Genomic DNA, 24,547 nt, shown 5'->3' on the forward strand with positions numbered 1-24,547 from the left:
AACACGACTACTGTTCCATTTAAATTTCATTAGGTATATTCAAAGGTCACTCTTTAATTAAGATTAAGCCTGGTGAACAAAGAACACTATGATTTGTAGTAATGTTGGGTGTCCCTGCCTTGACTCATGCCAAGTACCAACAGTGTTAGCAGCCATGGCTTCTGCACCATTTTACTGCAAACATCAGCACAGTGCCAAATGCAAATGAAATCTCAGCCTTACTGTTTAAAGAAAATCAGATCACTTTTAAAGTGATAAACTGAGTGAGACAAACTCTAGAAGAATCGATCCAAATAGCATCTTGAGCAAGTTTTGTGTGCAAGAATTACATGTGATTATCTCCTTTATACCAATGATTCAATAATAAATCACTTTGATCTAAAAATATCCCCCAAAAGCTATATGCTGCAAAGTTTATTAATACAGTATTATTGAAGGGTGGGATTTTTAAGAAGTGACTTTAAAAAATGGATTAAGTGGAGACTAAATGAATGGCTTAGTGATGTTAAGAGTCATTTTCTGATAAAATAATGAATTCAGCCCTCTTTTTATTCCCTCTCTCACCCATGTGATACCTTCCGCCATTTTTGATGCAGTAACAAAGCCCTCATCAGATGCAGTTCCTTGATCTTGGACTTTCCAGCCTCTAGAATGGTGAACCACAGAAATGTCTACTCATTATAAATTACTCAGTCTGTGATCCTCTGTTACAGCAGCTCAAAACAGAATAAGACATCATAATTTAGTGGCACAGAAATTTGTTTGTTACAAGTTAGTCTGTGATATTCTTTTAAGCATCACAAAACAGAGTAAGACATTTAATATAATTTAATGATTCTATAAAATCAGGTTGCTTTAACTAGGGTATATTAACTGCATAAGAAGAATAAAAACTTGAACTTTCTTGCTCCTTAAAATTCAGAAAATGAAATTCTGGTACTAGGTAATAATGGAGGTGAGTCTCAAGTCTACAGTAGGCCAGCGCTGCCAAGCCTGACAACCTGAGCTCAAGCCCAGGAATTCCCATGGGAAAAGGAAAGCTGTCTTCTGAGCTCCAAGTGTACATGTGCACACACATAAACCCCATACTCCAAACTCCATACTCCTTTTAAGTATCTATAGATATTTTTAGACTTTAGCCGATGAAAACTATATATACCTAAAGATAAGCAGTTAAAATGTTTAATTTTGACCTTTAAAAATGTTAACTTTATTTTTATGTTAATATTTATAAAAGCAAACCTCACTTCTAAACAATAGCTAAATGATTTGTTTTTTATAAGATAAAGTACTAACACTTAAACTGGTACAATCCTGCCACCTAGAGTTGACAGAAAAAAGCTCCTATCAACAATTTAAAATTTTAAAAAAACCTGTAAGCTTAAGACTAAGTTAAAATGAATTAAAAAAAAAAAAAAAAGCCAGGCATAGCGACACACGCCTTTCATCCCAGCACTCAAGAGGCAGAGGCAGAGGCCAAGGCCGAAGCCAAGGCTGAGGCTGAGGCAGGTGGATTCTCCTGAGATGGAGGCCACCCTAGACTACATAGCAGGTTCCAGGACAGCCGGGACTAAACAGTGTGACTCTGTCTCAAAAAAAACAAAAACAAAAACAAAAAAGAAATCAATAACTCACAGTGTTAATCAAACTAGCCAATTACACAATGAAAATGACAATATCATTTAACTATTAATAACAAAAAATTGAAAAGTGTAAGTTTATTAATAACTTCACATTTCTTTGTTATTGTAAGCTCTGGAAAACGGTTGGTTTTTATTGTCTATTTCTGTGTATGAGGACACACCATAGTGTGAGTGTAGAACTAAGAGAAAAACAGTGTGGAGTCAGTTTTCTCCAAACTCTGCACAGCTTCCAGGAACCAAACTCAGGTTACAAGTTTGCACGGCTAGGCCCTTTATTTCTGTGCTATCTTACTGGCTATGTAAAACGGTTCCTCTCTGTCTAAAGTACACTTATGTTATTTCTACCCTTGTGTAAGCACACACACATGCACGGTATGTATGCAGAGACGCACATGCCACACCGTGTGGAGGCCAGAGGGCTCGAGACTGAACTCAGGTTGCCAGACTTCTAGAACAAGGGCCTTCACCAACTGAGCCAGCTCTGTGGCGCACGGAGAATGCTTCTCAAGATGTAAGACAAGTCAAAGTACAAAATGGATAGAATAACTATTTTCCTTACATCCGTTTTCTAGTAATTTTATTCCCAGCAAAATGACACAGTAAGTTAGAAGGTAAAGTCCCAATATCATTCTATAATCAAAACCACTGGACATAGCAGGCCAAGGCAGGTCCGAGTCACTAAAAAAGGCCCACAGGGTCTCTAAACAAAGTCTTTCCATAATTAGGGTGAGTTTCACACTAATCTTACACATTTCTTCAAATGTCTTTATCAAGCCACCATGTTAGCAACTATGTATCAATGGAGAATAACGTCTAAGAATACTTAAGAGGAAAGCCCATAACAGAGAGAAAAATATGTTCACAGAACTGATTCTGTTGGCATATTAGAGTATCTAGTACATGGCGTGTGCGGCATGCATGCATGAGAGATCTACAGGATACACATGAAGATTAGAGAAAAACTTTGGTTACTGAATGCTCTCCTTCCTCCATTACAGGCTTGAAGAAGCCTCAAATTGCCAGACCCCCATTTAAATTCTTAAATTTCAAAATTTAAAATCCATACAACTGCTCGGAACAAAAGTTTAAAAGAATTAGTCCTTAGCTGTACAAACATAAATAAAACTTGAAACCTATAAGTTTTAAACAATCCTATAGAACTCCAAAGAATGAGTAAAATATTTTAATTACCTTTCCTGTGCTCTGTAAAATGGTTGTTCTTGTCCTCCACACCCTCTCTCTGCTGACAATGTCTCTGGTCACATCTACCTCAGCATCCACAAAGCTCCTCTGCTTTAGGGCAGTTATGTCGTCGTCCAGGTCGCTCTTGATAGTAGATCTTTTCTTAGCCATAATTTTGGCTTTGATTGCAGCAATTTTTTCCACTGACATGGCTTCAGACAAAGACCTAAAAGTAATTTATTTTTTAAATTTTATAGCCAAGATTCTTTCAGTACAGCATATACATTGTGGCATTTAAATTGACTGGGAGAAAAAAACAAAACCACTGCACATGGCAATAAGCTTTTCTATAAAATTGTTATTTTATGGTCACATAGGACTTTTACATGTAACAATTCATATAGATAACACTCTAAAAACAACTTAGTGGTTTATTTAATTTTTCTTTCTGAGTGTAAGTACTATACCTACATGTACAACTGTGTGTCATTTGTATGTCTGGTGCTCAAGAAAGTCAAAAGAGGGTATCAATTCCCTGAAACTGAACCTACAGGCAGTTGTAGGCCATCATGGTCAGCTGACAATCAAACCAGAAGAGGACTTTATAAGTTACTCTTTCTCTGAGATGAATGCTTTTCAAAATCACCACAGCCAATGAATCAGATTCTTACCCTCACCTAATGTCTGTACCACCCTCCAAGCAGAACCATTGTTCATTGAAACAGTTGGTGAATGACTTCATGGATAGACCATCTTAATACCTACACCATTTCTGAAATGAATGTAACCTGTTCACTGTGGGCTAAGAATAAAGTCATTCACTCAAGTCAAATATCTTTGACCATAGGAGGAAGTCTGTATTCAAAAATCGTGCCCACAATTCATTCCTTGGCTCAGCAGAACTGTCAACTCTCAGCTTAGCTACAATGGAGGTAAAACCCTTTGGTGATGTGAGGGTCACTGAAGTACAGCCTTATTACAATAAAATCCAATGTCTAAAAATTGTTCTTATTTTGGGCTTGTACCGCAATAAGAGCCAAGATTTTAAGCTCTACTAAAAACAAAACAAACAAACAAACAAAAAGACTTTATCTATTTATGTTCATTTAAAAAAATACTAGTAGTGATGTATTATTTTAAAATATATATTTAATGTTTAGAGTTATTTAAAATTTATATTGAGAAAAACGTATGTATTTTCAGTATTGCTGTAGACAAGCATCTACATAAGACTATTAAATGATTGTTTTATAACAACTTCTATAATACTCATTTTTATTGTTATAATATTTTATAAATTTTAAAGACTATGACAAAAAAAGGTATTATAGATATTGAAGGGGGGGTCTCTGGGAGGAGTTGGGATACAAAAGGGAAACAAGAATGTGATGCAATTCTATTTAGTTAAAATATGTTTTTAAATGTTAACAAATTCAGATAAACTGAAATTGAAATCATTTATCTTTTCTCCTCATAATGCAATAAAACTTAAAAAAAAAGTGCTTTCAATTTCCTGATGTGTTAAAGAGATTCAGAGATAACAAATCACTCTATTCCAGGGGCTGGAAGAGATGGTTTAGAGATTAAGAGAACTGGCTGCTTTTGCAAGGTCCCTGGCTCAGTTCCCAGGACCAACTTGGTGGCTCACAACCATCCACAAATCAATTTCCAGGGTATCATGATGCCTTCTTCTGACCTCTGTAAACACCAGGCATATAGTACACAGAAATACATGTAGGCAAAATAATCATACACATGAAAAATAAAATAAAGCAATCTAAAACTTAAATAAAAGCCCAGGAATCATCAGTTTTCAAAATTATGTTATTTTAAATATATTCATAACAATCTTAATAACTCCTAACAGGAGCAGCAAAAAATTTTGTCTAAAGAATAAAATACATTAGGTTTAGTAGTACTTACAAAGAACTAGAAAGAAAGAAAGGAAGGAAGGGAGAAAAAAAGAGAGAAAGAAAGAAAGAGAGAAAGAAAGAAAGAAAGAAAGAAAGAAAGAAAGAAAGAAAGAAAGAAAGAAAGAAGGGAGAGAGAGGGGAAAGGGAGGGAGAGAATAAAAAATAAATTTGATGAAAAATAGAATTTAAAATTCTGGTTTCACAGTAAAAGAACAGCCTTTTTCCTTTGGAACCACATGAGGAAACCACCCAGTTAAGTAAGGACTTCATCTCCATTGCAAATATGTGTGTTTTTATAACATGAAATGAGGTAAGTAACTCAACAGTGGTTGAGGATGAGTAACTCCGCTCAGTAGGACTGTCTTTGCCTAGCATGTAGGAGACCATATATTTAACTGAATCCCGGCCAGCAATACAGCAATGAGGGGTCATGAGAACTCCACCAGCACAGCTTTGGGTCAAGACCTTGCAGCAAGCGCTAACCATGAAATAGAAAAATCACTAACAGAAGGTAACAAGAGGCAAACAATGGAAGAATATATGCTAGTCTGCCATCTGAAATGTTGATATAGTATCCAAACAAGGGCAGTACAAGACAAAATTATGCACTTTGCTCATCAATTTTGAGGGAATGTGTCTCCAGTAGCATTGTAACAGCACAAATATTTCCAAAGAAATTCTAAACATGGTCCCTCCTACATCCCATTCTCCTACTCAGACCTTAATTAGTATACCATGGGTGCAGATTAATGTTGTAATTAAAAGAAAAACTGATTAGACATGCGCTTGTTTGGTGAACTTTTCTTCAGTCCGCCTACAAAACACAGGTTACCACAGTTTACAGACGTCCTGTCTTCTCACTGGCATTTTTAAAATACTTTCTATATAACAAAATTCTCACTTGATTTGTGATGTTACAGGATATTATAAATGAATCACCTAAGGTAACATATTTCCTATCTTTTTCTCCTTTTTGATCTCTGGCTGTGAAATTACTACATGGATCCTTACTTCTATCTCACCGTTTTTTTTTTTTTTTTTACTATTTGTTTTCCTAACTTTATTTGAATGTCTAAGAATTGCTTTTATTAAGAAAAACGTATCACAATATTTAAAAATAAACTATTCTAATTTGTATGCTGCATGAACATGTTGATTAAATTCTCATTTGCTTTAATCAAATCTGTAACTACAAATACTTCATTCATAGCCACTGAATCTTATTTTACCTGCATGTAATCTTAGTATTGTAATGTATTAATTTGTGTTTTCAGGGACTTATAATTATAATTAGTGACATATCTGCACAACTCTAATAGCTAGTAAGATCCATACATATTTATTGCTACTATTTAAATTACTTGCTTTATTAGTGTATTTTAACAATTAAACATTTTGGTCCCTTTTAAGAAAGTGAGAGTACCTTAAAACCTATAGACAAAAGTATTATTTCATTTACAAAATGAAAACCTTGAAACCCTTGTACAGAATCCCTGGAGGTAACAGCATGCTGACTTTTATCTGATAAGCATAAAACCATTTCATAGCAGATACTCAATATGACCTGACACCCACCTCTACTGAATATACCCTACAACAATCCCCTAAATTCTAAAACATGTAAGCATGTTTTTAGACAAATTCAAATTGTTTTTATTACATTTATTTTTGTGCACACACATACATGCAGGACAATGCAGCACAACACATACCCTGTGTGAAAATAAGAGGACAAGTTGCAGGAGCTGGTTCTCTTTCTACCATGTGGGTATGGATATCAAACTCATGTCACTGCATGAGCTTGGCAGCATGGCCTTTACCCAGTGAGCAAACTGGCTGGCTCTCAAGCTGGCACTGGACTTTCAATTAGTAGACTTCTACTTCCAGCCAACATGAAGTGCCAGTGATTGGATTAGCTCATCTACCAGAAAATGATTTGCTAAAATATACAAAATAATGGCTTTCCAGATATTAGGTATTAAACATTGAAAGACAGTGATTCTCTGACAAACCAATGAGGTAATTTCTATAACTTCCCTGTTTACTGCCTTAATAATTTCTAAATAGGTCATAACGTGAACCCAAAAGAACTTAGTAAGACCAAAGTCTTTACATGGTTCAGAATACTTAAGAGCAAGCTGCATAAAGATTCTGCCATAGAATGATAACAGATGGGCTTAATGAAGGACTATCTAAATCTGGAAATAGCCATGACCCAAGTAGTTTAAGCTAGTAATACAAAGTTAGTGTTCCCACCAGACAAAACAGAAAATATCCATGACAAGTCTACTTAAAACTGTGTTGCCTCTAAAGTTGGAATAATTACTGTAATTAATCTGTGATCATTGTAAAGTTCCCAGAAAACAAAGAAAGTCATGCCTAAAGATTCTACAAGGATGGCTGGCTGAGTAATTAGAAATTCCTGGAAAGTTAAGAATGTTATAAATCCACAGTCAAATTATGGGACAGGCCCAGTGGTACTGATATATGCCTTTAATCCCAACACTCAGAAGGCAGAAGCAGGCAGATCTCTGTGAGCTCAACAACAGGCTGACCTTCAAAGTAAATTTCAGGACAGCCAGGGCTGTCCTTACACAGAGAAACCCAGTCTCAAAAATCCAAAAAGAAAAAGAAAAGGAGAAATTGTGGAACAGGAAAGGGACAAGAAAAAGAAAAAGAGCTCTGTAGGCTGGTCAGTACTCATATGTCATTGCCACAAGGTAAGTCACACTGCTCCTTCCTCACTCCATGTTACACACACACAAGGTAAGTCACACTGCTCCTTCCTCACTCCATGTTACACATACACAAGGTAAGTCACACTGCCCCTTCCTCACTCCATGTTACACACACACAAGGTAAGTCACACTGCCCCTTCCTCACTCCATGTTACACACACACAAGGTAAGTCACACTGCTCCTTCCTCATTCCATGTTACACATACACAAGGTAAGTCACACTGCTCCTTCCTCACTCCATGTTACACCCACACAAGGTAAGTCACACTGCCCCTTCCTCACTCCATGTTACACATACACAAGGTAAGTCACACTGCTCCTTCCTCACTCCATGTTACAGACACATACACAAGGTAAGTCACACTGCTCCTTCCTCACTCCATGTTACACACACACAAGGTAAGTCACACTGCTCCTTCCTCACTCCATGTTACAGACACACACACAAGGTAAGGCACACTGCCCCTTCCTCACTCCATGTTACAGACACATAAGCCCAGAAGCATGGGAGTTATGGAACACCAACTACAACCTCTGACATTATGAAACAAAATAAATCTTTTATATGTCTCAAATATTCATCACTAGTCTAACCGAGCAAATTGGTAGGAAGTGTAGAGATACTAGTGCAATTACTTGACTATTCCATTTACAAGCTTCAGGAACTAGTTTGTTAAACGAATTTTTTAAGTTTGGAGAGATAGACTAGATAAATCCTAAATGCTATATAGGCAGAGCTTAATTCTTGTGGAAACTCAGAAAACCACAATGTTCTAAGACTGAGGCTGACTAATTATAAGGCTTAATATGAGATCAAGGATTCTATTAGGACTTTCACAGACATCACTGTTGCGAAGTATTGTCATATTTTTGTCCATGCTCCCAGACTTTAAGTGGAGCTAAATTTAAAAGTAAGAGTTAGGCAGAGGAAACGTCCAGGCAGCGTAGCATGGATACTACTAGCTGGTTTAGCCAAATTCACTGCAATAAATGTAAGCAAAAAAACTGCATTATAGAAAATGCAGTACTAGAAAATAAATTCACATTATGACACAGTAAAGCATAGCTGTTGATACAATTAGGGCCCTGATTTTGTTTTTATTAAAGCCCAGTACTTTGTATCAAAACAGGAAAGACACTTTTAGGGTTATCTCAGAAATTAGCTAGACCCTATTGCAAACTAAGGGTACAAAGATTATACTTAACTCAGTTGAAAGACTACTTTGAAATCACCATGTCCCTCTAACTTGGAGCCTCATATGAAAATCGTTCCCCAGCTTTGGTCATTTGAGAATTCAAATAACACAAAAGCCATAATTCTAAAGTCCCCAATAACTAATGGCAGATTATATCATGCCAGTTTTGCAGCCACTAAGAATGTAAAAGTTACAAAGTCGTGGATATTTCTACCAGATTTTAATGGAAGACTGAACAGGCCAAATACTATGTGGCAGGGCCTGAGACAAGATATGAAGCTCTTTACTAGAGACACAATACAGACCTTAGAAAGTTAGAAATGTCAAAAGAGCATAAAATATAAGCCACAGCAAGTTAAAGGCAAAACATAGAGCTGGCCTAAGGAAGAAGTCACGTGGACGGCAGTAAGCCATGCCATGAGGATGGGGCTGCTCTAGCCCACTGAGCACGCATATCATATTATTACAAGTACTTCACTATTGGTGGACATGAATTTGTAGGATTTAACATTTGCCCTCTGGTTTCCTTGTTCCCATTCTTCCCTATTCTTCCTCTCTCCATTTTGTTGTAATAAGAAGGCTTATTCGGCATTACTGTATGTTACAAGTATTTAACACATTACTAAAATTTATAGGAACTCATACCTAAGAGATTTCCACGTCAGAAGAGACCTTAAGCATAACCTGAATAACATGGGTACTGTAACTCAGGAAAACTTCAGGTTCTTGGAGACTATAAAAGATGGACTAAATATGGTTTGCATTATGAGACATGAGTCCTTGAGAGCCACAGATATAATGTAGTATTTGAATAGATGATATATTAAAGACCTGGCCCCCAACTGATGATGCTATTTTGGAAGTTTCTGAAAACTTTAGGAGGTTGTACTTAGCAAAGAAGTGGTTTAGTTGGGTCAAATCCTTGAAGCTATCGATTCCCTGGTCCTTCTAGTTTCCACAAACACAGCCCACCCCCTGCTCCCCACCTGCCGCTTTTCTCCAACATGCCATCTGAGGTGAATGACAACAGTCCCTACTACATACTCTGCCTTACCACATATGAGTCTGAGAGTAGAACCCTGCATCTCTAAACTAAAAATAAGCCAAAATAAATATACTCTTCTGAGTGTTCTCATATTGGACATATGGATGGAAAGTCAAAAACAGTAAGTAATCTAGAGTAGATTCTTATAATACAGGTTATAAGCAAATACCATGCCATTTTACTCAAGGTACTTGAGTACCTCTGTGTGGAGAGATCCTAAAACTAATCCCAATAAATTCCAGTGAAAAACTGCATTCTTCTAAACGTAGGGAACAGGGGCATCCAATGAATAAAGATGCCAATGTAAATTGTGAGTAGTATGTAAACACCCCATTTTCTACATACCTTTACATAAAAGCTATACTACCTATATAAGAAACTCTTACCTAATCTGTTCAGTCTGCACGATCCCTTCTTTATGGCCTTCCAAACGAGCCGCCAACCTCTCTTTATCAAGGCGCACACACTCTTCATCCTAAAAAATAATCAATTATTAGTAACATTTTAAGTTTTACTTACCTTATACATGGAACGATCACTAACAAAACTTCTTACCAAAATTACCACAGTACAGTTCCATATAATATTGTATTTAGTCACCTTTTACTTACACAGAGACAACTGTATTTTGGATCATTTAAGTATGGAACAGAATTCTGATGTTCCTTGACTTACAATAGGGCTAACTTCTAATAAAGCATGTGTGTTGGCCACTTTTATGTCAACTTGACACTGGCTTGAATCATCTGAGAAGAAAGAACCCTAACTGAGAAAATGCCTCCATAAGATTGGCCTGTAGGCAGGCCTATAGGGCATTTTCTTAACTAGTGATTGACAGAAGAGGGCCCAAGCCCATTGTGGGTGATACCATCCCTGGGGTGATGGTCCTGGGTTCTATGATAAAGCAAGCTCAACAAGCCATGGGAGCCAGCAATGGGAGCCACTTAACCCTCTCCTCCCCAGCAGTGGGGAGCCAGCAATGGGAGCCACTTAATCCTCTCCTCCCCAGCTGTGGGGAGCCAGCAATGGGAGCCACTTAACCCTCTCCTCCCCAGCTGCAGGGAGCCAGCAATGGGAGCCACGTAACCCTCTGCTCCCCAGCAATGGGAGCCATGTAACCCTCTCCTCCCCAGCAATGGGAGCCACGTAACCCCTCCCCCCCAGCTGCGGGGAGCCAGCAATGGGAGTCACGTAACCCTCTGCTCCCCAGCTGCTGGGAGCCAGCAATGGGAGCCACGTAACCCTCTGCTCCCCAGCTGCTCTTAGTTATGGTGTTTCATCACAGCAACAGGAACTTAAAATACCACAGCAAATTCAAAACAGAAGCCAAAAATGTATTTTATACATCTACCTACTAATATCATGGCTTAGTGTTGTTTACTTGAACATATATATACACTACCCTCCATATAATACAAAGCCTGTCTTATTATAAAGTGTTGGACAGCTCATATTTTTTGAATATTGTGCTGAAAGTAAAATAAACATATGTATTACTTTTGCATCATCAAAAAGTTTAGAAAAAATTGCTGAAAAATAATCATCTGTAAGTTTACAATGTGGTGTCCAGACACTTATTTCTATGTGTTCTCCCAACCACTACTATTTTCATTAATATGTATATACATATGTATATGTATATATATATATATATACTTCTGTGTATATATATATATATATATATATATATGTGTGTGTGTGTGTGTATGTATACAATTCATACTTCTAAAAACTGTTTTTAGATTTACTTATGTGTACTGAGAATTCTCCCTACAGTATCTAAGTGTATACCACGCATGCCTGGTGTTTCTTTAGGAGCTGGAGTTACGGGTGGTTGTGAACTACTAGTGGGTACTGAGAACTGAACCTAGGTTTTCTGCTAGAATAAGTATTAGTAGCTGAGCCAGCTTGCCAGCCCCCATATCTATTCCTGATGAAAACATATCTAACTTTTAAAGGAAGTCTTCAAAGTTATTTTTTTTTCATTTTGGATGTCGATTTTTTTTTTCAATCTGATGTCACAGGTCCTCAAGTCTATCAAATAAGAAGTCAAAACACTAGAAGCAAAAAGTTAATAGCTGTCAAAGCAAGTTCCTTGAAACATAAAAATCTTCCTACAAAGTTCCCAATGGTCTATTTCAAAATCTTACCTGACAAGGATGTGTGGCTCATGCCTATAATCCCAGCAGACAAGCATCAAGAGTTTAAAAACAATTTACAGCTTGAGGTCAACCTGAGAAATATTATTTATAACTTAGAAAGCCAAGTGAAATTTAGTTTGAATAGCATATGCCTAATTAAGAAAAAATCCAGGGCTGGCAAGACGGCTCTTCTGAAGGTCCTGAGTTCGGATCCCAGCAACCACATGAGATCTGACGCCTTCTTCTGGTGCGTCTGAAGACAGCTACAGCCAGAGCGAGAGGGGCCGGCAGAGGTCCTGAGTTCAATTCCCAGGAGCCACACACGATGGCTCACAGCCATCTGTACAGCTACAGTGTACTCATACACATAAAATAGATAAAATAAATCTTTAAAAAATAATAATTTAAAAAAAAGAAAAAATCCAATTCAGTGACACTTATTTAGGTCAATGCCTATATTCAACAAATAAATAAGGAGTAAAGTCAGGGTTAATGAATAAAAGTATATGAAACTATATACAATACATTAACATACTCAAAACTTCAAAAGAGGAAAAATACTGGGCTTCAATTCATGCCCTATTAATTTTCTACCATGTAAAAAAATGTTAAAACAGACAAGTACACTAAAATAAATGTAAAGATATTTTAGCAAACACATTTTCATTTTTACCATTTGTAAGGAAGTTATAATGCACAATGGTCTAGGTCCTCAAGAAACTAGTTATTTTAAAAATACAACCTAAATTTTCATCAAATCCAAAATACTGACCTCATGTTTTCTTTTTTCCTCCTTCCCACAGATGTTTCAAGTTACTAATAGCTTTGGTATTTAACTTTTCTTGGGTGTTGAGTTTTTTTAAAATGCTTACATTGTGATATTTTCATATTTCCAAGTAAATGATAGCCCTAAATGCATTCGCTGTTTTAACAGTGGCTAGACTCTTCTTTCATATGAGGAAATGGAGAAACTTTGTTTTCCTGCCACCAAATTCATACTCAGTAGGACAGAATGGCTCAGCAGCCAGAGTGTCTCAGTTCTAATTCTGGCTATACAAACCTCAGCAAGTCACTTCTCTGTGGTGTTTATTTACTCACTATAGAGGAATTAACTCAGAACATGGCTGCTCTGGTAAAAGATCACATCCAAAGACCTTCTAGGTCTGTGTGATCCAGCTCCCAGGAGACAGAGGTAAGTAGATCTCTACATTCAAGGATAGCCTGGAATACAGCAAGTTTCAGGTAAAGAAAAGCTTAGGTCTAGGCGTGATGGTACACACCTTTAATTCCAGCACTCAGGAGACAGAGGCATGCAGATACCTGAGTTCTAGTCAGTTTCACTTCAGTCAGTTCATGGAATTCAGAGGCAGTTTTACCAGGAGAGTTTTACAGAGACAGGTTGAAGAGAGAACAAGCTAGACACAAGTAAAGACAGAACGAGCCAGAGAATGAGAAGGAGACAGAAATTTATAACACATTGCCAAAGTTAGTATGAGGCCAGGCAGAGCAATTCAGTCAGAAACTTAAGAGAAGCCAGACTGAATCAATCAGTCTGCTTGGAGAGGAATTTGCACCAAAACAGCTGAGTTAAACCAGCGAACAGAGTTCAGAAAGAACTAGAAATGGTGATCTTACTCAGCAATACGTCTTAAAGGCAGAAAATGTTCTAGGCCTAGACAAGATTGTACGGCAGGTAGAAGCTTCCAGGTCTAGGCCTACATTAGCAGTAAGCCTCCAAGATGACAATTACTACAGGAGAATATTACATTTATACCTCACAAAGTCAAAGGGTGGTAGTAAAGAGTACACTACTTAATATGCCTAAAACATTTAAAACAGCATCTTCTATAACCCAAAACAATGAGTTAGTTATTATGAGTTGAAAAGTACCAGGCTCCTGATTCATCTCAAAATATACTTAACTAAAATCACATTGTTTTATGATCACATTATTACTACTCCACTGTATGTACCTGCCAACCGACATTACCCCTGGTTACCTTCCTCATCCTTACTTGTAAAAGCTTTGCTCTTTACATTGCAAAAAAACAAAGAAGAATATACATTAGTCTAAACTTAAAAGTATATATATATATGTATATTCTAAAATAATATATCTGGCTGCTAGTATTGTTAATATGTGGATATTTCTTTACTATAAACTGAGGCAGATTCATAAAACTGCCAGATTTTTAAATTCCTAGTAAATTATTCTCTACAAGCAGAGGCTTTCCTATGTAATATAAATAATATGGAGCTTGTTAATAGGTCATTAATATGTATTTCTATATGTATCTAAAACTCCAAAGGATATCTGGTCAACTAATGGTAACAGCATTTTTTAATTGTTCAAAAGTATACATTATGAATAATACTATCTACTAATACACATACTCTATGGCATAGCTCAATTTAGTTAATTAACATTGTCATTACTTTACATATTGCCACTTTTTTGTGCTGAAAACACTTCTTCCTTAATGTTTTTCAAAATACAATATGTAGCTTATTAGTTACCACTGCTATACAACAGACACTCTAAAGGTAATTACATTTCTTACCTGTTCTGTATTTCAAGTAAATGTTTTAATTAGAACCTAAAAATAACTTCAAAATACTCAGATATTAAAGAGATGGTTGCTATCTAATGGGCTTTCGAGAGGCAGTTAGATTCTAAGGGTTCTACCTTACCGCTCTAATGCGCGGATGAACTCCACCGACCTGTAGGAATGGAGCCTGCCTGAAAGGAGCTCAGGCTGTGCTCTGAAGTGCTTATCTCGTTCCACATATCCCTTCTGTTTCTCTCTGCAGTAAAGTGGGCAGTTTCCATCCACTATGCCTTTATGCCATATTCTTCCTTGCACAAGCCCAAAAACAATGTGGCCAGGCAACTATGGGATAAAACCATGAGCCAAAGCAAGTCTTTCTTTCAGCCGTTTTCCTCTGGCATTTTGTCACAGTGACAAAGACTTAGCAGCACACTATCCTACCCTAGCTGTGCTCACTACAACAGGAGGCATCTAGAACCTGTGTCCATAGTATTTTAATGAAGTCCCAGTAAGTACTTGGAGGAGTCACGGCCCTCAAACGTAAAGCATGTCTCCATACCACCTTATTCTCCAAGCCGGCAAAACAGAGCCCCGCGACCAGTTCTGGCCTCTATCAGTATGTAGCTTTGTCAGAGTATCTATCCTTTATGTGTGGTTTATGAAGGCTTCCCCGTAATAGTAACAGAACAGCAAGGTGGGGGTAAAGCAATCAAGACTACAGAACCCTGAAAACCTAGACCACTTAGCACATCTTTAACATGAGCAGATAATAGCTTCTCATCCTAGATGTATGACACGGTATTCATCAATAATACCAAATTTGCAAAGAATAGCAAAGCAAATGAAATGGTATATTCATCACAGAGCTGAGAGCTGAGAGCTAACACAAGCAAGTTACCTATTAATCTATATTTCTTTTCAGAAAAAAAAAAAGCTGTTAGAATTACTATAAAGCTTTTTTGTTTGTTTGTTTTTGTCTTCTGGGTTTTTTGTTTGTTTGTTTTTTCAAAACAGGGTTTCTCTGTGTAGCCCTGGTTTTCCTGGAACTCACTCTGTAGACCAGACTGGCCCTAAACTTACAGACATTTACCTGCCTCTGCCTACTCCTGAGTGCTGGGATTAAAGGCATGAGCCACCACTACCCAGTCCATAAGAAAATCTTATTTCTACACAATTCTTTTAATTACAAAACAAATTACTTTAAAATTTGAGTTCTATTACCTCAATTCGTGGTTTCTTTGCTTCTGCTAAAACTTCATCTGCAGCTCTTTTGACTACAACAAAAAATAAATATAAGTATGTGTGTACTTTATGAAAGGGGTTTTTATTTAATGTTCAAGATATGATGTATCAGCTGTACCTTGAGTAGACCGCTGAAGACCTATTTCCAAGGGGGCACTCCTGTCTATGCTTGCTGATGTTGCTGAAAATGGAGAAGAAAAATCATATAAGCAGATCAGTATGTGAGCATATGTATTCTGGGTGTTACTCTAAGGGAAACACTGAAGCTGTTTTATTTCTTATATCCACAAGAGGATTTCCCCAGGTAAATGGTTTCAAAGACAGCTCCATAACAGTATCTTATTAACAAAATGACTCAGAATTAGAATTAGAAAGTCTGTGAAATAACAACTATTTTTAAAAATTTAGCTTACAAACTACTGAGTTGCTAATTACTGAAGTTAATTGGTCACTTCAGATTATACTCTGTTATAGCAAACACATTTAAAAAGTATGCTTTCCCCAAATACTTAAATATGCACACATCACAGAACATTCAACTTGTACTTACTCACAATTGGTAGGAAACTTCCAACTAACCTTCAAATTATTTTATTTTTGAATGCCTCAAAATAAAACTATTAGAGGGGAGGGACCTGATCCCTTCCACCAAGTTCCTACTCCCCTATATAAATAGCTATTGTCTTGTATATCCTTTTACAGATATGAGAAATACAATTATATTTTATTTGTACTATTTTCTACAAAGGCAGCATAATATGCAGAATATTCTGAAACTTGTTTCCCATTTACAAAAGAGTATTAGCTCAGACACCCCTTCTACTCCAGTAGCTATTTCGATTGTATTGACTACAATTATTGTATAACTACAATTCATTTGACTGCTGCCCTGAGCAGGCAGTTCTAAGTCTTTTGTCAATTTTTACATTTTCAAGTACAGCTCTAGGCCACTTCCACATGCAGGTGTTTGTAATGGGCTGTCCGCATCCTCAGGAAGGGTATAAAGTGACACAGCCAACGATGTGGAATCATTCCTGACAGCCTCACCTGGGTTCAAGGACAAACAGCATCCCATAAGACCTGATATTTGTATCCTTTAAATTTGTAATTAGTATATAACAATTAGATATACAAGTGACTTAGGACCTTTTCTGTTAATTTTGAAACTATTCAAATTGTTGGTCTTTTGTGCATCTATCAACTTCAAAGGTCCCACTTCATGTGTTAACTAGTACTACTGACCCATTTATCCTTACACAGGAGTTAAAACATTTTCCAGCTTATCAGCGCTTTTTGTTATGATACAGAACTCATTTTTATCAAAATATTAACTAAAAATCTCACTTCCCACTGATGTGACATATGTCTTCACTTCAATATTAAATTGCTATGTGTATTTCTAGAGTCAGACTGCCATCATACTATAAGGCTAGCCAATCTCACATCTGTATTTCTCACCCAACATACGGAAGCTGTTTTATTAACATATCCACTGACTCATTTTCTCAGTTATAGGTCTTTAAGTTCTCCACTCCACAATGATTATAGTCTTTGCTCATTATTTTCCTCACATTGTTACAACACTCAATTTCACCAAATGAAATTTAAAATTATTCTGTATTTCTACTGTTCAAAAAAAAGTCATCTAGACTTTTGAGATCATGCTTTTAACTCATTAAGTTAATAACTTTGCATTAGTAATTTAACAAACCTAAAAACGTGATATTAACAGCTGTTCAACTTTTTCACTGACTGAGTAACATGTTTTACAAATTAATAAAACAATACATCAGAGAACTAAATTTGTCCTAAGGAAAACACAAGAAATGATGTGGATAAACAACTCACTGAGGCGCTCCCAAAGTGACCCTACTTACCAGATATAACTGAGACACTTAGTAAAACTGAAGAATCCTACACTCCCTTCAACACACTTTTTAATGGAGAGAAAATTAGAGTGAGTCTAAAAAGGGAAAAAAATATACACACACACACATACACATATATATTCACTTTTTTTTAAACAGATATACTATGAATCTCATGTTCCAAACAAAAATAAATTCGAAGCCTTTTTTCAATATCTCTATCACAATTGCATTTTTAAGAATGGTATTCTTCCTCACTCCTTGTTTGCCCCACATAAAAGTAACAAGAGTTTGCATTCTGCACAGTGCCCAAGCGTAATATTAAGAATAAGCTTGGAATGCCAGTAGTAAAACACCTGCCACACAAACCTAGCAATCTGAGTTTGATTCCTGGAACCTAAATAAAAGTGGAAGAGAACTGAATCCATGAAGTTATTCTCTGACCTCAACATTCAAGCTGTGGTACATGCAACCACAATTTTGGAGTGGGGATGTAAAGAGTTAGGCATCTGCTAAAAGAAAATAGCAAAAGAAAAGAGTCCTGGAGGTCTTCCTATTATCCACAAGATTCTCTACACAGCAACACTATAGCTTAAAAACAAAGAGCAGAATGTGCAACATAACTGCTATCACTGGCATAACTGTAATAAATTCCATCCCAGGGAAGATGAGGTTTATTTCTGTAATATCAACTTATGTATATTCTATGAGAAAATAATCATTCAGTCAGTAAAGTATCTACTATACACTGTTCTAAACTTCACTAATAAATAAGACAGTTGAAACAACTGATTCTATAATGTTCATTCTCAAAAAAACACCAGACATATCCAAGTAAGCAATAAATGTAACTGCAGGTAAAAATGTGCTTTCTTTTTAAATAGGATTTTTATTACATAAAGAAAGGTATGAGGTTGGACGTCGCTTTATATTTTAGAAAGGTCAGAGATAGCCTGACAGAAGAATATTTGAGCATTGATGAAAGATGAGAGCCTAGTGACAGTACAGACAACTGAAGACAGAACTCCAAAGATCTCTGAGATTAACTAGCCCAATGCAAGATCAATAACCGGCTGCTGGGATCAAGGAAAACTGATGGAAGATGAAGTCATAAAGATTTAGGCAGAAACAAAATCATGGAGCCCACAGGGCAAGACATATGAGTTTTATCCTCACAAAAAGTGTGATGGAAACCACAAACGGTATTGAATAGCTAAATGGCGCAATTAAATTTAAATACTTTTCAAAAACAAATCTTGTTAGATAGATACAGAATAAGCTGTAGCAAATTAAGTGTAGGAATCTGTGAGGAGATTTCAGAGCAGAAGAAGATAAATAAGACAGGGTTGTAGTAGGGGAAACACTGTCCTGGCTTTCAAGGCAGAAAAAAGGACTTACAAATGTTGCTGACATGTCACCAGGGCTTAAGGTATAAAGCACTGCACAGTTACGGCAGGGACCACTCCTAGATGAGAACAGGCTCAGTTCTGTTTCGTGTGGGTGGAGATGGAAAGAAGTAAATTAGACACTCTATTTTGGACATGTTAAATTTCAAATGCCTGTAAGACATTTAAAGGAAGATGACAACAGTAAATTTATAAGTATGAAGAAGAGTAAGTAGGAGAAAAAATGCAGCTAACATTTGAACATGAGGGTTGAGGCACTGATGTTCTCATTATGTTGAAAACTCATGTATAAACTTGACTTCTCAAAAAAACTGTTCAAAGAAAAACAGACTGCTGTTTACCAGAAGGTATCCAACAAGAACATAGTCAATAACCCATATGTTAGAATATTTTACACATGATATAAGGTCTAAGAATAAATATCTAAGAACTGCCAGAAATCACTTTGTACAATAATATGTAATAGCCTAAAGAGGTGATCACGCCGGGCAGTGGTGGCGCACACCTGTAATCCTAGCCCTTGGGAGGCAGAGGCAGGCGGATTTCTGAGTTTGAGGCCAACCTGATCTACAGAGTGAGTTCAAGGACAGCCAGGGCTACACAGAGAAACCCTGTCTCGAAAAACCAAAAAGAAAAAGTAAAAGAGGTGATCACATTACAAGCTTACATCACATGACATTTTAAGTAGATAGCTATGCGGACTCAGTTTACTAAACTGTAATAAATGACTATAAAACTATAACATACTACCCTTTGATTTTATAGCCATGACTTAATACTACATCTTATTACACTTCTCACAACAGTGACTGGTATCACATAGTAGAAATATATCCCTGTGCCTAAGTTCTGGTACATTTTAACAGTGTCTAATGAACTTTTGTAATATAAATGAATAAAAATCAGGGCTGGAGAGATGGCTCAGCAGTTAAAAGTACTACTGACTGTTCTTCCAGTGGTCCTGAGTTCAATTCCAGCAGCCACATGGTGCTCACAATCATCTGTAAAGGGAACCAATACCCCCTTCTGATGTGTCAGACATATCAGCAACAGTGTACTCATATTAATAAAATAAATAAATAAATCTTTTTTAAAATTAATAAAAATTATTTACACATTTATAAAATGCCTTCTTTTTGTCCTTGTACTTTTATGTTTAAGCTATTATAACATAATAAGGTGTATATAAGGTATAACACACCTTTTTTCATAATTTTTTTGTGATGGCTAATGTTTTTCAAGACTGGCACAAATCTAAAAACCAAAACAAAAATCCTCACCACGTAAGTGGACCTATACTTACTAAATCCAAACTGCTCAGAGGCCAACTCTATGTGGACTTCAGCAAGATGAATAGAGCAAGATGTTTACAGCATAAAACTTGGAAGATGTCACCTAGAGATTTTAGAGTTTCAAGAGAAAAATAAAACTCAAGCCATAAGAAATGTCCTGGCTAGTTTTATGTTAACTTGGCATAAGTTATTAGGGAAGAGAAAGCCTCAGTTGAGAAAATGTTTCAGTATAATTATCTGTAGGCAAAGTGTGTAGTGTATTTTCTATATTGGTGACTGATGTGAGAAGGCTGGTCTGGGAGACCATAAAAAAGCAGGTTGAACAGCAATGAGGAACAAGACAATAACTCCTCCCAAGCCTCTGATTCAGTTCCTGCCTCAAGTTCCAACTCTGACTTCCCTAAACGATGGACTATGAGCTGTAGGGTGAAAGAAATCCTTTCGTTCCTGCCTCGAGTTCCAACTCTGACTTCCCTAAACGATGGACTATGAGCCAGGGTGAAAGAAATCTTTCCATTCCTGCCTCAAGTTCCAACTCTGATTTCCCTAAACGATGGATTATGAACCATAGGATGAAAGAAATCCTTTCATTCCCAGATTGATTTTGGTCATGGTCATGGTGTCTCATCACAGCAATAGAAACCCTAAAGCAACAAGACATGACAAGAAATATATTGAAAGATGAACAAATGGAAAGAAAACCCAAAGTCTAGTGTCCCAAATGTCAAGTGTCCAACACTATCAAATGTTCATAAGTAAAGTGGGTAAAAAGAAACAAACAAACAAAAAAAAAAAGTGGAAATCTCAAGTCTCTGACTTCAATGAGACAGTGAGAATGAAAGCTAGGCAGAAGGAACTTCAACCAAGGTAACAAAACAGCAGCGGTAGTCTGTCAACTCTTCTTTTTTATAGTAATAAAAAGGAAAAAGTGATAGAAATGTGGAATCAACAATAGTTTTTAAAGCATATATCTCTTCTACATCTCTTCTGAAAGGTAATAATTGAGGAAGAGAAAACAGTGAAGCAAGACAGAAATAATAATGTACAGAGGCAAAGTCTCTGTCAGTATAAAAAGAACACTCACACAAGGGGAAGTGACAACCTAAAAAGTGACAATTTGTGCAACTGCAGGGAGAAGCACACAGACACAGCTTCTGGTAAGGTATTTAGGGGAATACAAACTTTCCCACTACATCTATTTTGATATGAAGTTTAAAAAAAAAACAAATAATATTTCAATATTTAAGAGTGAGAACAAGTTTAGTACTCACAGGCTTCCCCATTGAGATATCCAAGTAGATCTTTTCGGTCAGGTCTTCTAACCACAGGAATATTTTCAGTCTGAAGCCAAAATTTTAAATTAGATATTGAATAGAAGCAACTATGAAATTTGATAAATAGCATATACTCTCTGAATTTATTATCTAACATATCTTGGTAATGTATTTAAAGTCACATTTATTTTAAAAAGTGCTAAAAAGAAACTAAAAATGTTCAATATTTCTCAAATGTTAATTTTCAGTAATTTACTTCTGAAATTTCATAAAGCTATAAAGTAAGTAATAACTTTATCTTTTTGCAAAGTACCAATTCTAGACTCTCAACCCTTGGCTTTACTGTTCTTTTTTAATTGCACTCAGGATATTATAAGGCCACACTTGGGCTTAGCACTTATAAGGCCACATCTTTTCAGTCCTAATGTTGTCTCACTTTATACAGTATCTGTACTGCTTTTCCCCACACACAGACCAAATCTCTTCATTAACTTTTCAACTGAAACTCTTCCCAATGAACTATCTAAACACTAAATATGTATTTTGATAATCAATAAGAACAAGAAAAATAAACTGTAAAAATGTTATAGTATGTATAGTATTTAACCTTCTACATCTCTATTTTTTCCTTGAGTATATATAAATTCAAATACCAGAAAGAAAAAAAGATTTGAAAAATTCTTATGAGAGCATGAATTTAGAAAAATAAGTAGTTTTTCTTTAATCCACCTATAATCCTCACTTGTAAAACTCTGATTATAGTTGGGCTATGGAGATGGCTCAGCAATTAAGAACATGTGCTGCTCACAGAAGAACAAAGTTTGCTTCCCAGCATTCCCAGGTATTGTGGCTCACAACCACTTGTAACTCCAGTTCATGGAAGGAGTTAAACTCCTCTGCCCTTCTCTGGTACCTGCAGACAGTTATATGTACTTACAGATACACATAGACATCTAAATAAAAAAAAAATAGCAAATATTTTTTAAAGACGATTAAAACAAACAAAATGTACACTGCAGACATCAAGCCTCATCTTTGGGCCAATTATTTTTGCCATTACCACAATTTTCTTTTTCATTTTTCTAATGTAAACAACAGAGTGCAAGAAAAACTGGTTGTCAAGGGATTACATAGATTAAAACATTGTCAACTATTATAAACAATGAAGTGATAAGAACCCTTAGTATCACTAGCCAATTACATCACAATGACCACTGTGTCACTATACCCATTATTTGCACATAGTTTTTTCTGACTTAGCTGAACAAATAAACCACTTATTTTTTTCTTCAACTTATATTTGGAAAAAACTTTAATTTATATGAGGAATACACATCAAAACACACACACACACACACACAAAAGTTGAGAACCTACAAGTATTTCTTTCCTTACTATTTTTTTAACCAGCATACCTGGAATATTACACATACTTGAATTAATATTCTTTTTAGTTTTGTTTTTGATCTCACAGAGATCCACCTGCATCTGCCTCCCAAGTGCTGAGATTAAAAGTATACACTACCAGCACCCCAGTTTGAACTGATGTTCTTTAAATTACTATCTCAAAGCCTGACAGCGTATTTCAGAACCATCTGAAGGATGGTTTATGCCCACATTACAAGCCACCAGAGAAGCTGCAGGTCTACTGACAGTAAAGGCCCCAAGGATCATAGTACCTTTCCAGGAAGAGTCACCACACAACACAGAACAAGGAACGTGGCAACTTAAAAGGCAACCTCTAATCTGTGAAGCTACAGAACTTTAGATCTCTGACCCATGTCATTTAGAAAAATTTTTAAGTAAAAGAAGGGTTATATCTTATATGACTATATGTCCTAGAGTCCACAGTAACAATGGTAACTACTAGTTATGAACTATAACCACTCACAAGAATAGTCTTGCTAGGTGGTGGTGGCATGCACCTTTAATCCCAGCACTCAGGAGGCAGAGGTAAGTGGATTTCTGAGTTCGAGGCAACTTGGTCTACAGAGTGAGTTCCAGGCCAGCCAGGATTTCACAGAGAAACACTGTCTCAAAATACAAAACTGTATGTGTATGCATGTGTGTTTATGAAACGTTTAAATCTCTGAGTACTTAAATTAACAAACAATTCTAATTATTGCTTAATTAGGCTTTTAAATATTTAATAAATAATATAATTATCAATTATTAATTTTTCATACTACTTACCAACTTTAAGATTTTTAAAAGTGTACTTAACACTGAATATATGTCTAATACTCAGAAAAACTGTACTACTGAAGCAAAATAAATGATGAGGTACTCTCTCAACCAGTCCAAATAACAAGTTACTATTCAAAAACATCAACTATGTCTACTTTGAAGAAAAGGTTGTAAGAGTACATCTCACACAACATGATGAAGGAGAAGTTGTAAGAGTACATCTCACACAACATGATGAAGGAGAGGTTGTAAGAGTACATCTCACACAACATAATGAAGGAGAGGTTGTAAGAGCACATCTCACACAACATGATGCAGTCCAGAAGGAGTGTTTGGCAGCCAAGGAGTAGCTCAAGTGATACAAGGCACAATGATGACTGTATGAAGACATGAAAGTACTACTTTCAAATTAATACAATGCAGTAAAGTTAAAACAACTTTTAGAGTAGATATTTGATTACATCAATTATCTCCAAAATAATTCTATGCCTGATCCTATCAAGGAATCTAATAAGGACTATACTTTTAATTAAAGCTAAAGGGCTGCAGTGTCTCTCAGAAGAGTACTTGCCTAGCAATCATGAAGTCCAGGGTTCAGTGCCCAGTACCATATTAACAGGACCTGACTGCAGACACATCTGATCCCAGCATTTGAAGGTAGAGACAAGAAAATCACAAGTTCAAGGTCATCCTCAATTACAGATGCTGGAGGCCAGCCTGGGCTACATGAGACCTATGTCCTCCCAATACCAAACGTATCTAGGAAACCATCTTATTTGCACATTTATGGCAAGTTGCAACATCAAGCTCAAATAACTCAGAATCCTACTTATCACTTTTGCTTTGGGTTTGTTTTTTTTTTTTTTTTTT

At 36.3% G+C, this 24,547-nt stretch overlaps 1 protein-coding gene across 1 annotated transcript in view; it reads right to left on the reverse strand.

The window, feature by feature from the left end:
• The window catches only part of Cdc73 (cell division cycle 73), a 102,104-nt gene that overhangs the window by 73,509 nt on the left and 4,048 nt on the right, over positions 1-24,547 (reverse strand). The window contains exons 3-7 of the mRNA XM_031384296.1: positions 21,488-21,557; positions 15,769-15,831; positions 15,630-15,682; positions 10,105-10,193; positions 2,835-3,051 (exon numbers count right to left, since the gene is read on the reverse strand). Coding sequence (XP_031240156.1) covers positions 2,835-3,051; positions 10,105-10,193; positions 15,630-15,682; positions 15,769-15,831; positions 21,488-21,557 — 492 coding nt within the window. The remainder of the gene's footprint in view (positions 1-2,834; positions 3,052-10,104; positions 10,194-15,629; positions 15,683-15,768; positions 15,832-21,487; positions 21,558-24,547) is intronic.

Source organism: Mastomys coucha, unplaced genomic scaffold (assembly GCF_008632895.1).
Source record: "Mastomys coucha isolate ucsf_1 unplaced genomic scaffold, UCSF_Mcou_1 pScaffold1, whole genome shotgun sequence".
Classification (NCBI taxonomy): Eukaryota; Metazoa; Chordata; class Mammalia; order Rodentia; family Muridae; genus Mastomys; species Mastomys coucha.